Raw genomic sequence first — 12,521 nt, forward strand, 5'->3', positions numbered from 1 at the left:
AGTATTTCATTATGCAGTTTTAATATGCACTTTTGACAGAAATGGAAATGGGCTCAGATCAGTTTTCATGTCACACTAGGCTACATAAGTTTTCAAGGCTGGAATACAAATCACAGAACACAAATCCTTCCTCCCCCCTTCCACAGCCCTCCTGTCCTCGCCCTCTGCCTGCAAATGTAAATGCTATGTTTACCTTTGCAGGGAAGGTGGAAAAGAAAATTAATAAATAAATTTCTCTACGTATCACTGGAGTCAGAAGATCCTCCCATGCTCTGTTTCTCTAAGAAAAATAGAAACTATGGTGCCATTTTCAAAAGCTTCTAAAATCCTGGTCTCAAAGTCACATGCATGGACCACCTGTTGCTTCTGTAGGGTTACAAGAGGGCTATAAACCCCACAAATGGGTCCAAATGAGGGTCCTCTTTGCCCACATCCCTGGGAAAGCCTTGACATGACAGTTCATCACTTCGCTGGAAACTGCTGGCTACCTAGGACCAGTGTTTAAAACCACATTATTTATGGGAAAAAGGAGGACAGCTTCAGACTAGTCGAAAAGGATAAAGGACCTAATAAAAAGATCATGCACTATTCTTTCTGACCATGGGTTAGGCTACTGGGTCCTAATGTATTCTCATGAAAAAGTCAAGATATGGAAATCCAGCAGGGTATCTGCTCCAGAAAACCCCATGCTAAATAAACGTGGCAGAGAGGTGCTTCTCCCTTAATGACATCTGATGGTGTGGAATCGGCACATCGCTCCATCTCTATCTCAGAAATATAATTATAAGGACCCATAACAAGCAAACTACATTGAACTGCCCAAGTATAAGTGGTCTTTACAAGGAGCTGGTGATTTGGTAGAGAAGATAAAGGCGAGCACTGTGCTTTTGTGCAAGATAGGACACTAGGGGAAAATACAATCAACTGAAGTGGTGGGAGACATTCTGCACGATCTATGTAAAATGCAAGAAGAAAACAACACCTTCCTTGTATGAACAAGAAAAGAAAGAAATCCCCCTGTGTGCTAGAGGGATAAGGGAAGGGGAGAGATGGGATGCTTCACCTGAAAGGATGGACTATTTGGAAATGTCTCACCCAGCCCAGGCCCACACCAGCTGTCCCTGCCTGACAGAGGGAGATCCACTCTGCCACAGGGTCAGAGCATGGCAGAGGTCTGCAGGAGCTGAGGGTACATCCTGGGGACCAGAAAATATTGGAAGTGTCCTGATGGCAAGGCAAGGCTCTTTTTCAGGGAGGGAGAGTGTGATCTGACAGTAGAGACAGTTGTGAAGCTTTACAGCACAGCTTTTGCCCTTGCTCTCTTCTTTTTTGACTCAATTCTTGCAGGAAAAAAAACCATGTGAAACCAAATGGAAAAATGAAGGAAATTAATCAAAGCGATTCACTCACTGCCTTTCTCCTCTCTCTCAAGGGCCGGGAAGCTTCAACACAAGCAGGTTACAAAGAGATGTGCGATGTGTAGTACATTACCCTTTCCAGGTACCAGTGCGGGCGAGTCCCCTTCCCATCCGTCCGGATTCTCATCTTCCTGAGGGGTGCGATATTGGCGATCTCCATAATGAACCTGTCCTCTTGGCCTCGCTCAAACCTGGAGGGATTGAAAGAATGAGGATGTTTCCCACTGCTTTACAGCATCGTTGCGTTTCAAGCCCCTGTCCATGCTGCAACTTGAACCTTGCCAACAGCCTCGAGTTAAAAAGTTTATGAGTACATTTTATTGGACTTGAACTTTCCCATCCTGCAATCACCAGCTACTGTGTTTTTGGCAAGACACCTCAGTGCAGGTTTGACAGGGATTCCTCCTCTCCTGGAAAATCAAGCCCATACGAGGCACCTGGAGTCATTCCAGGCAGCCTGTAGCATACATTATCACTGTAACCAGAACAATAAAGGCTCACAGTCAGGTTTTGGCACATTGCCTTCCTCCTGGCATCTGCCCACATGCCTGCCCTTAGCCCATCCTGACTAGAAGGCAAAGCAATTTTGCTTAATCTTCTTTCGCTAAGATGCAGCACATAATTTGCATTTGCCGTGGAGATAGTTGCTGCAGCTCAGCTAAACACGGCAACCTGATTGCAAGTCAGAGCCCAGTGCTAAGTTTAGTAAGCACAGGCAAATTGTGTTAGAAAGGAGCCAAACCCAACCGTCCCATGCTCCCCTCATGAATTTGGGGTATTTTAATTTGCAAACTAGCTCTGTCTTTAGTAGGAACCAGAGTGGGTTTGTGCAACACTGCATGAAAGGTCTTATCCTCTGCTTGGCTGCTGTATACAGGCACAAGGATGTGTACGAACCGTTCATCCATAGCAATCAGCAAAAAGCAGGAAAATGGGAAAACCAGCTAGCATATGCCTCCTGAAGAAGCTATTACACTGGTTAGGACCGCAGCCACCTTACCTCCCTCTTAGCATCAATGGTACTAGGAGGAAAGCCTTGCTTCTCAGAAAGTGCTGACTCAGGCTCAATATTACTCTATTCAGAGCAAGCACATCCTCCAGGTTTTCCCCCAAAATACTCTGTCAGACCTGCCATGAGCTTGGAGATGGAAATCCAACCCTTGCTAAGTAGAAAGGCAGGCAAATCCAGGGCATCTACCAAGCACCACCATCACTGCTCTGCTGTTGAGGTTCCTCCTATGTGCAAACTTCTCGTGAGTTACCTGGGTCTGCTGAGAGATCTGGAGGGAGCTCTGCAAACTGGGGCCACTACCAATAATATAGACAAGCCGTTATATGATGATACCCGGCAATGTACTCAGCCCCCTATAGCTGTGCAATGCCAGGATACAGAGGAAAAAAACCCATTTCTTTACCAACCTCTGCTCAGATTACACCCTGCAGCATGAATGTGATTATCCACACGCCATTATCTGCGCCTGCATAGCTGCAGATGTTAGCAACAGGGATTGGCTCCAGGCACTCAGTTTTCATCCAGCATCGCTTTCCCTGCCCTCCCAGAGGCATTTGGACAGGGCATTTTGGTCCCATTTCTAGTTATTAAGGGTTATGTTTGCTCTTTGAAAAACTCCCCTCTTGTTATTTGTCTTTCTCTGGTACCGGACACCAAGACAGCCTGTCTGACTGTGAGAAGGAGAATGTGCTTTTGTGCCTGGACTGGACTGATTTCCACATCTATTTAAAAAATAAAAAGGTGTGACCCTTCCAGCCTGAATTATCCCACAATCCGTTTTCATTACACTCACCTACAAAGCTTCATAGAAGTCTCTTACTCTGATCCTTTCCAGGCTGAGCAACTCTAAGCTAGTCTGTTAGCAAAATAAACCTTTATTTATCTTAAGTAAATGCTCTGTTTGCAGTTTGTAAGGCTGATACTCACCTGTTACTTTCAAGAAGTCATTGTACTAGAGGGAAGCAATCGCTAAAGTGACAAACTGGGTGACTCAAGAGTTCTTTTCTATCCCTAATCTATATGAACATGAACATAAGCCTGAAAAAAAATTGAGGAAGGAAGAAGTACCCAGACAAGCTGACTGCCGCTGCTCCTTTTCCAGGACACTGAATCATTTATCTGAAGGATTTCATTAAGCTTTCCTACCCATGCCTGAATTTATTTTTCTATTGCCCAGAGGTCTTGGCAATAACAGTAATGTAGCTAAAATTGCCTTAAATCTGCGGCAGGTTAGACAGATGGTTCTTCGTAATGCACTAAGCTGCTGTGAGTGAATTGGCACTGGATGGCCCCCAAAAAGATGAAGTGCCTTTTCCCATTTGGTTGCAGCAGCTCTCACCCATCCCTCACTGCTGGCGTGAAGGCTGGAGAGATTTCCATGCAAAACAAAAGCCGGGGAAGCCTGTCATGTTAAAAGCTGGATGGAGACTGGTGGGAGTGGTGTGGAAACAGGCAGTATGTGTATCTGGGGACAGGCATGTCCTCTACAGAGGGGTGCTAATGAGATGACGAGCTCTGTACATTTGGAGGTCTGATACAGAGCACCTCCAGCTAGCAGATGTACCAGTACATCTTCAAAGAACAGCACAGCACCCTGGGGATATTAATATATTAATAGCTGTGTTTTACACATCCTTCTTTATACAGCCCCACTGAGTTTTCACCACCTTTTGCAGATCTACTGGCAGAAGACAACCCAAGCAACTAATAACACGCAAACTGTGCAGCTCTCCTTTATTGCGTTTTCATAACCTTATTTCAGAGATTATCCATGCCACCCATATAGACAAATATGATGGTTTTTATAGACCACATAGTTTAGGGGTATCACCTGTCTGTCCAGGTGGAGCAAAGCTTCAGCCCCTCTCTCCAGGGGTTGGAGATGTCTTGGTCTCTTTTAGAGATTTTTGGTTGACATACCCTGATGTGAAGTGTGCTTTACTTTTAAATACAAACAGTTGTGGTCCATTTTCCCACCTACTAGAATTGAATGTTTGGCTTAAAATGCTGGAAGACAGATCAGTTTGGGATTGCCTGGGTTCTTGGAAGGGGGATGTCACTGATAGCCAGGCATGCTGGTAACCCAAGTGGATTGCCCGACACATTGGATGTCTCTCTGTAACGGGCAGCAGGGCCAAAAGCTATGGTTTTCTGTGTGAGTCAGCTGTGTTCCTCATGGAGATTTTAGCCAGCAGCACCTCTACTACATTTTTTTCGGAGCAAATAAGGCTTGTGGTTGTTACTAACTAAACACATGAAAGTTTCAAGCTTAGCTGAACACACTTGCCTGGACACCCACTCTGCTATGACAGCTGCAAGTAAAACATCCCCTGAGCAAACACCTCTGTGCAGGGAACCTTATTTTCACTTATCCAGCCAACACATGATAAGAAATGCTACATCACCAGGAGGCTGGAGGAAGAGTCCAGCATCACCCCAGCAGGCTGAGCTCAAACTGTATGACCAAATGCTCCAGCCCTCCTGACACTCCGTAGACGCTTTACTGAGTAAGACCAGAGGTAGTCAGTTAAAGTCTGATGAAGAACAGCTCTAAAAGATGGTTAGTGCCATGTTCATTCTTGAGCGTGCCAAAACTTTCTGTATCAAAGGAGGTACTAGAAAGGAACAGGAAAGCATTAGGAAATGGATCGGTTGCATGTGGATTTTTTTTGGCTTACAGAAATGCTGGCGTCAGACTAGGGTTATGGTGTTTGTTAGCTGTTTCTGCTGAAGAAAACATGAGATTTCATCTTTTTATTAAATTCTGAGTGCACGGTGCAGCACTATGCACAGCTCACAGCCCATTTCCATCCCCCTGCACCATAAGGCCACGTCTGGGCAGGCAGATGTCATCATGTGTCCTTTTTTGTGCCAGCTGCAGACAAGCCAGCTCCAGTTCCAAAACCACATTAGTGTGGCACAGAGTCTGAGCTAAGAAGTCCATTTCCAGCAGGGCCCTCAGCTTAGCAGCTCAGGCCCTGGCATCTCTTGCGTGGCTTCTGGAACAAGCTGGCTGACATCTGGCCAGCTGAGGAATGGGGAGGAGCAGACGGAGGAGTCAGCACCTTCCCTTCCCATCACAGGCACTTCCCAAGGCAGGTGCGTGCACATTGGTTTGTGTTTTTTTCATTATGCAGTTACTCATGCATTCCCATTAAATAATGTTTAAATTAAATTACTTATTCTTCCAAAAAAGATGCATTTTGCAGAAATTGCACCTGTGGTTTCATGCTAAGTCCACAGTTCCTCTTGGAGCTGACACAGGACTTCACGAATTGTATTTTTGTTCACAATGCTTATCTCTAAAGCCACTGAGGAACAGGTTAAACAAAACTTCTACAAACGACAAAGGATGGTTTCCCTGGCTACACAGTGCTCTCCCTTCCTCTGCTCTGCTAAATGCATTACAACACTTACAAGGAGCCAGTTCTGCATCTATAAAGTCAATGAGTTTATCTTTGTGTTTCAGTGAGAGCACGATCAAAGCCCCAGGTGCTTCTTGACTTGGCACTCGAATCAGTTATCACTTCACTTCTAATCAACAAAAATGGCAAAGTTACTGTACCTATCTCCATTTTTTTCCAGCTGCATCTCCTCAGTGTTCCCATTGGATCCAAAGACCGTCATGAAAATACTGGTATCAGTACCACTGCTTTCAATGTCTCCAGTCACAACCGTGACTTTGTAGAGGATCTGGTGAGGATTTGAAACAATCAGAAGGTCTCATTAGAACAGCTGCTCTTAACTCACACAAAAGCCCAAGGAAAAGGGTAGGCAGGCTTTGCAGGAGATCTAGTTCTTTGCCAGAAATGGTTACAACACAGCTTCTTGGTTTCTCTCCACACTGTGGTTCTCAGAGGCAAAGTTAGAGACTGAAACTTGCTACAGCATCTTCCTCTTTGCATTGTCTATGATTCTTTTTCTGCAGGTTTTCTCTGTGTAGATAGACTCAGAGAGACACACATACATATTGACAACCATCTGCTTGGGGAGCGCTGAAGACCTGGTAAACTGCTTCTCCATGGGAGTCACCACCTTCACGTCAGTAGGTGGGTCTCCAACCCTCTGCTACTGGCCTCTCCTCCCAACCAGACCCCCATACTGCACTGAACTCTTGCCATTTTTACAAAAACAGCTCCCAAAGGCACAATTGTTTCTTCCCCTCGACTGTGAAATGTTTTCCCCAAGTTTTCAGTGTCCACCTGGGCAACATTCAGTCCAACATCGCTAATAGTTTTGAAGCCTATACATCCGAACTCTCCTTAGAGCAGGAAAACACAGCCATCCTATTTCCCCATGAGATACACGCTGCTGCACCGAACACAGAGCGTTCCCAGATACTGTACATTGCCAGTATGCCAATTTGTGAAAAGATGTTTTGCATCATTTTCACCTTATCAGCCTAACTTTGTTCTTTTCTCCTGACATGTGAATAATAAGATTCAGAATAAAATATTTCAAAAGCGTGCAAGTCCCAGTGGCTGTTAGTGGCATTAAGACTTTTAGGCCACTCGGAGGCTTTCAAGATCGTACCTATTGGTAACAGGACCTCCGGATTTAAGAGGTGAAAGAATGTCAAGAAAGAGCCCTAAAAAAGCATTTTTCAAATAGTGCACTGCTAGGCAAATTTTATTGGCCTGAATTGTGATTGCAACATAAATAAACAGTGCAAAGGAATAATGTCATAGAAAACACAGTTTTCATGTTTATTCAATCCTGAGTAACTTGTCCATCACATATTCTTCCACATGCATTTTAAATCATAGCAAGGCATCATATTTGCTATAGATAGGAGAATAAAAACTCTTTTACTGATGCGTTAAAGGTTTTTAATGACTGTGGTGGACACTAACTAGTTTCTCTATGTATGGGAAGGCAAATACTCAATTTAAAGCACAGGGGGAATATCAAGCCAGGAAGAAAATTAAATTGAAATGGGTATGTATGGCTGTGCAAGAGTCAAGCAAAAGTAAAACAAAATAGCATTAACTTTCCCAAAGACGTTAAATGTATTAGTCTTCTTCGAACTCTAAAAAAAATAATAATTAAACGCAGTTTCTAACTACAGCTGTTTACAAGGGAACAGTCCCAAATTCCCTCAACTAGGAGACTGATCAGAAAGTCAAATGTGCAGTTCTGATTTCATGTCTCAAACTTCCCCCCTGATTTCCTTCAAACCTTTCAGCAAGTTCTGGCCGAATATCATAGAAATAAAAAAAAATGTAGTTAGATGTGTCTATTTTTGGCACGCTTATGAAAATACATATTCAGGATTAGGCTTTTAAAGGAAGACTGAACATAAGTCTTCATTAACATCCACTTCAATCTACGGGCAAGCCATCAGCTCACTGATAGGAGTTTGGAAACCTTATCCAGGAGGTTAAATGACGGATGGGAAGTTTTTAAGAGATTAGATTTTAACCTTGGTATTCAGTCTGAGAGAGGTTTTTCCCTCTTAGGTCAATTCCACCACTGAAACCTGCGCTGAGTTGTTGAATCCTTCACAGATGCTAAAAATGTTATCATGTTTTCCTGTGTCTTGGGAAGAAAGATTTCAGGAGAATATCTTTAGCTTGGGAATCAAGAGCAGCGTAAAGAAAAATTAATGTGCTATGAAAGTGTAACCTCACTGTAAATAGAAACACATCTATAGAGGTTTAAAATTGCCATACAGGTATTAAACACAGTATTATTGTCCCATTCATCCAGACTGTTATTTCCATTATAAATATTACATCCAAAATCAGCATAGCTCAGCTTTCCAATTTGTACTTGCTTGAAATATGGCATAGCACACATTACTTCAAATTTCATATATAGGGATGAAAAGACTATATAATTTTTTTCACTGTTTATTCAACTTTAATCAGTTATTCATTTCAAAGATCAAGCTTAAAAACATCTCCATGTTTCAACAACTTCCAGTTATCACTAGTTTCTAACTGAATTTAGTCTCCTTATCCCGTATTAGAAAAGCTGATACATTGCCATGCTATGCAGAGATTAAAATATCTCCAGTACTCTAATTTGATGTGTTAGAATTATTTTCTCAAACAAAACATGATGGAGTTAGATTGCACCAAGGTATTCATCTTGCAGCTGCTCCCACTCTACAGACACCAGGCGATGCAGTGGGTGCTCCAGGTGTGGTGACAAAATGAGGACATGCTGCTGAACTGTGTCCTACCTGCTCTGTCCTCCCCTGTCCTTCTGCCTGTGCCGTGGCTGCACCCATATGGCATTAGGAAACAGTGTTCTGAGTGATAATAACACTAAACCATTCCGAATGATTTTGCTAAAGAAATAACAAGGAAACCCACTGCAAATAAAAGGCTCAAACCACATGCAGAAGTCAAAATATGAGAACTGCTGACACACAGCCTGTATTGGCACAGATCCATGCAACAGCTGAAGATACAAGATGAGCCTAGAGCTTACCTTGAGGCCAACATTAACACAGTCCGCATCCAGGATGTTGAGGATTCATAAGGTGAGACCATCACCTTTTTCTCTGGCCAGCCAGCACTTACAAAGTTATACATGACACCTTTGGTGGGCATGACAATGGTGAGCTCTTCCAACAGCCAGCAGCTCTCAGGGGTAGCACCGTTGTGCCCTACCTGGGAGAGTCAGCAAGGAAACACCTGCTTGTTATAGGGCTTTTCTTTGCAGGAGAGACCCTGATTGGGTGTGTTAACCACTGGTGAAGGACCAAGAGTGTTGACTACACACACCATCACACAAACCACTTCCACAGTGGAATGGAGGGAGCTGTGAAATAGTTTGTGCCATTGCTGCCCAACAGGCACATCAGTGTACACAGCAGCTGATACAGGCAAGGAAACTCAGGTCATCAGTTGCTGAGCGTGAGGGAAGGCAGGACACTGCCAGTCCCAAAAGTAAGCAAGGTAGGCTGGACTGATCTACATGCAAACATGTCCTGTCTCTTACTACTCTGCTTCTGCTCCCTTGACCTCTATCTGCAAGTTTACGGATCTCTGCAGACCCATTTCTCCACCTTTCCAATCCCTTCCACTGCTGTTGCAACACTTAGAAGTGACTATCCAAAGCTTCATAGGCAAGATGAAAGACACAGCTAGGCCAAACACCCACATGTATTGTTCAAGTACTCCTCACAAATCCACCTCTAAGTCAACTACATGTGTCAGGCTGTTTCTTTGCTTCCTGTCTCCTTAAACTGCAAAAATCCCATGTTTGTACAGGAGCCAACAAGGTGGAGCTGGCATCTGCAGCTGGTTGGTTTTCAAGGACCACCTCCTCCAAGCTCAAGAACGGTCCATCCTGGAGAGCAGGAAGTCACACAAGAGTGGCAGGAAGCCTGCACGGATGAACAAGGGGCTCCTAACAAAATTTCAATGGGAAAAGGAAGAATAGTAAAGGTGGCAGCAGGGACAGGGGACCTGGGGAAATACAAACACTGCCCAAGTGTACAGGGATGAGGTTGGGAAAGACAAAGCTCACCTGAAGCTGAATCTGGCAATAGCCATGAAGAGCAGCAAGCAACATTCCTGTGGGTATAGCAGCAGGAAAAGGATGCTGATCATGCAAACTTGTCCAAGAAACTGCACGTATCCCTCTTAAAGAATGTGGGCAATTCATTGTAGGACAAGGCCTCAAGGACAAGAGTCCAAGTACTGATAGCCTGACGAATAGAGACTTGTTAGAACTTGTAGGGCACAAGCCCTGGGAGCAAAGGAACAAGCTAACAGCAGACCCCTGAGCCATCACAGTTGAGGAGGCAACCAGACGGACAGAGAAACAAGTAGCCAGATAAGGGAACGGATGGCACCAATATGTAATTAAGAAAGCTGCGTAGAAAGAAACTCCCTAACCTTGGAATAGAAATTATTGCTATGTCAAGATAAACTAGTAAGTATCTATTGTTCTAACGGTGTGCCTTAAATATTAACCAATCAGTGTGTAATATGTAGAAGGTAGAATCATATATAATTGTAAGAAAATCACTAATAAAATGGACATCTTGCTTGCATCAAGCTGCGTCCCATCTCTTCATTCGCCGCAATTCATCCTGGGGAAGACGTATAAGTATAATTATATATCCCAGCTTATGTATGAAACTCAGGCAGCCAGTCATTCCAGTGAACTATCTGTACATAAAAGGTTGAATAAAAGAGCTACCTGCAGTTCATTATTTTCAGAGCAAGTGTTGTTTGTGTCATTACTAGGAAAATGAGGTCCTTAGTTCTCGCTGACTTTGTTTTTAAATTATTAGAATATTTGGGGTTGTTCAGAAAATAATTTTTAATAACAGATTCATCTAGGGTGATCTATCTGTAGTGTCTTTATTTCTCACCCCCACCCCCCCCCAAACAAGTGATCTTTTTTATCTGACTGTCTCAGCCATCGCTGCTATTAAGAGTATTATTACTATACTAATGCCTGTGCAGCTGCAGAAAATTAGAGTTAACTACTAGGGAAATTCAAGTCTACAATGGATGCATGAATTCTCAGATTCTTGGGGCTTGAGGTGAATGGGAATATCACACTTTCTTTTGCATTTCCTTTCTTCCAGCTTGGCTGCCCTTCTCCACACCCAAAGCCCTTCTGAGTCTGCACATGACCTCTCAAGACCTGTTGCAGGATGGCACAGATGAGACGGTGGGGAAAGTTCAGGGCAGTGGCTCTGCAACAAAGCAGGGACAAAGCAGCTTGAGGGAAACTCAATGAGCCTATTAAAGTCTTCTGCTCTTTGGGGTTCATTGCAACCCCCTCCTAAAGTGTCATTCCAAGACATTGCTAGGTACCAGGCTTTCACGGCATCCTTTGGTATCAGTGACTGGCCAGAAGAAATCATCCTGCACATCCATCTGCCTTGGAGAACCTGCACACAAGCAGATTTCCAAGGGACTCAAGAACAATGTTGTAAAGTCTGGGATAAATTCATCTAGTGCTGAGCCTTCCTTATGGCTGGACTACTAGAGCAGAGCACCAGGATTTGTCTTTCAGCTCCAAGCAAATCTTTAGATAGACTGTGCCAAGACAGTGAATGATCCAAAGCCATAGCCACACCAGCAGTGTAGCCTGGACATGCATACCAATATCACAACAAGTTCTTTGGGCTGAGGCAGTTGAACTAGGTTAGAATGACAGAATTTCAAAGGCAAGTAGATCCTTGGGCTGTTTGGAAGCCTTTGTAACTCATTCCTACTGTCTTTGAGGGACTGTTGAGTACTTCCCATCACCAAGACCAAGATGCACAACTTGCACCGAGCAACTCACAATCACATAGAAACTAAACGCAACAACAGGGGGGAAATGGGAAAGAACTTGATTGGTATATAGAAGGAAAAGATTAAAAAATATGGGATTTCCTGCTTATTCTGGAAGGTACAGAGAAATCTAGAGAGACCTGAGGGTTTTCCAGGATCAGATCCCTAATCAGTGAAAGACTGGACTTGCAACACATGTATGTCCTTGGCTTTACTCTGTGCTTGTGGTGGAGAAAGGCTCTAAACCAGAGGTGGTTTAGAGATGCAGACCAATGCAGGGCTCTTCTAGACATACCTGTGTCTCTCTGCAGCAACAGCAGCCTCGGGACAGAGATACTTTCATTCATTAGGAGAAGAATATTAAAACTTGTTTTAAGAAAACAGTATAAAGTGCCTACACCAAATAGTTTGTATTATTTATTTTCATGTCAGCATGTCTATTAAAATACACCAGTAGTAAATATTGTATCTGTAGACTTACAAGACAGGTATAAATGGGTGCCTTTCAAATTACTTCATGTTCCACTGTTTCTGCTTTCACTAGAGTACATTTGCAGCAGGAGAATAATACCAAACTAGAAGTGGCATCGCACTGCAAATCTTACGATCCTACTAAATCCTGCAGTCCGCTGCCTGGGTCATACAGAGGGCTTCTGGAAACTTAAACCCCATGCTATGCTATTTTCACATGGTAACTCATATTCAGAACTTCTTGCCTTCTTCCAGAAGCAGCCAAATGAAATATCTGAGAATAAACTGTTCCTCACTTTTCCCAAGTAGATAACTAGCAATTTTCTGCAATGTCCCTGAACACTGTAATTTTCTACAAGGAAAATATGG

At 43.5% G+C, this 12,521-nt stretch overlaps 1 protein-coding gene across 1 annotated transcript in view; it reads right to left on the reverse strand.

The window, feature by feature from the left end:
• Positions 1 to 12,521, reverse strand: part of LOXHD1 (lipoxygenase homology PLAT domains 1) — a 148,076-nt gene that overhangs the window by 38,200 nt on the left and 97,355 nt on the right. The window contains 4 exon segments of the mRNA XM_055792714.1: positions 1,492 to 1,609; positions 5,996 to 6,123; positions 8,869 to 8,963; positions 8,966 to 9,050. Of these exon segments, the coding sequence (XP_055648689.1) occupies positions 1,492 to 1,609; positions 5,996 to 6,123; positions 8,869 to 8,963; positions 8,966 to 9,050 (426 nt within the window).

This window comes from Falco peregrinus, chromosome W, assembly GCF_023634155.1.
Source record: "Falco peregrinus isolate bFalPer1 chromosome W, bFalPer1.pri, whole genome shotgun sequence".
Lineage (NCBI taxonomy): Eukaryota > Metazoa > Chordata > Aves > Falconiformes > Falconidae > Falco > Falco peregrinus.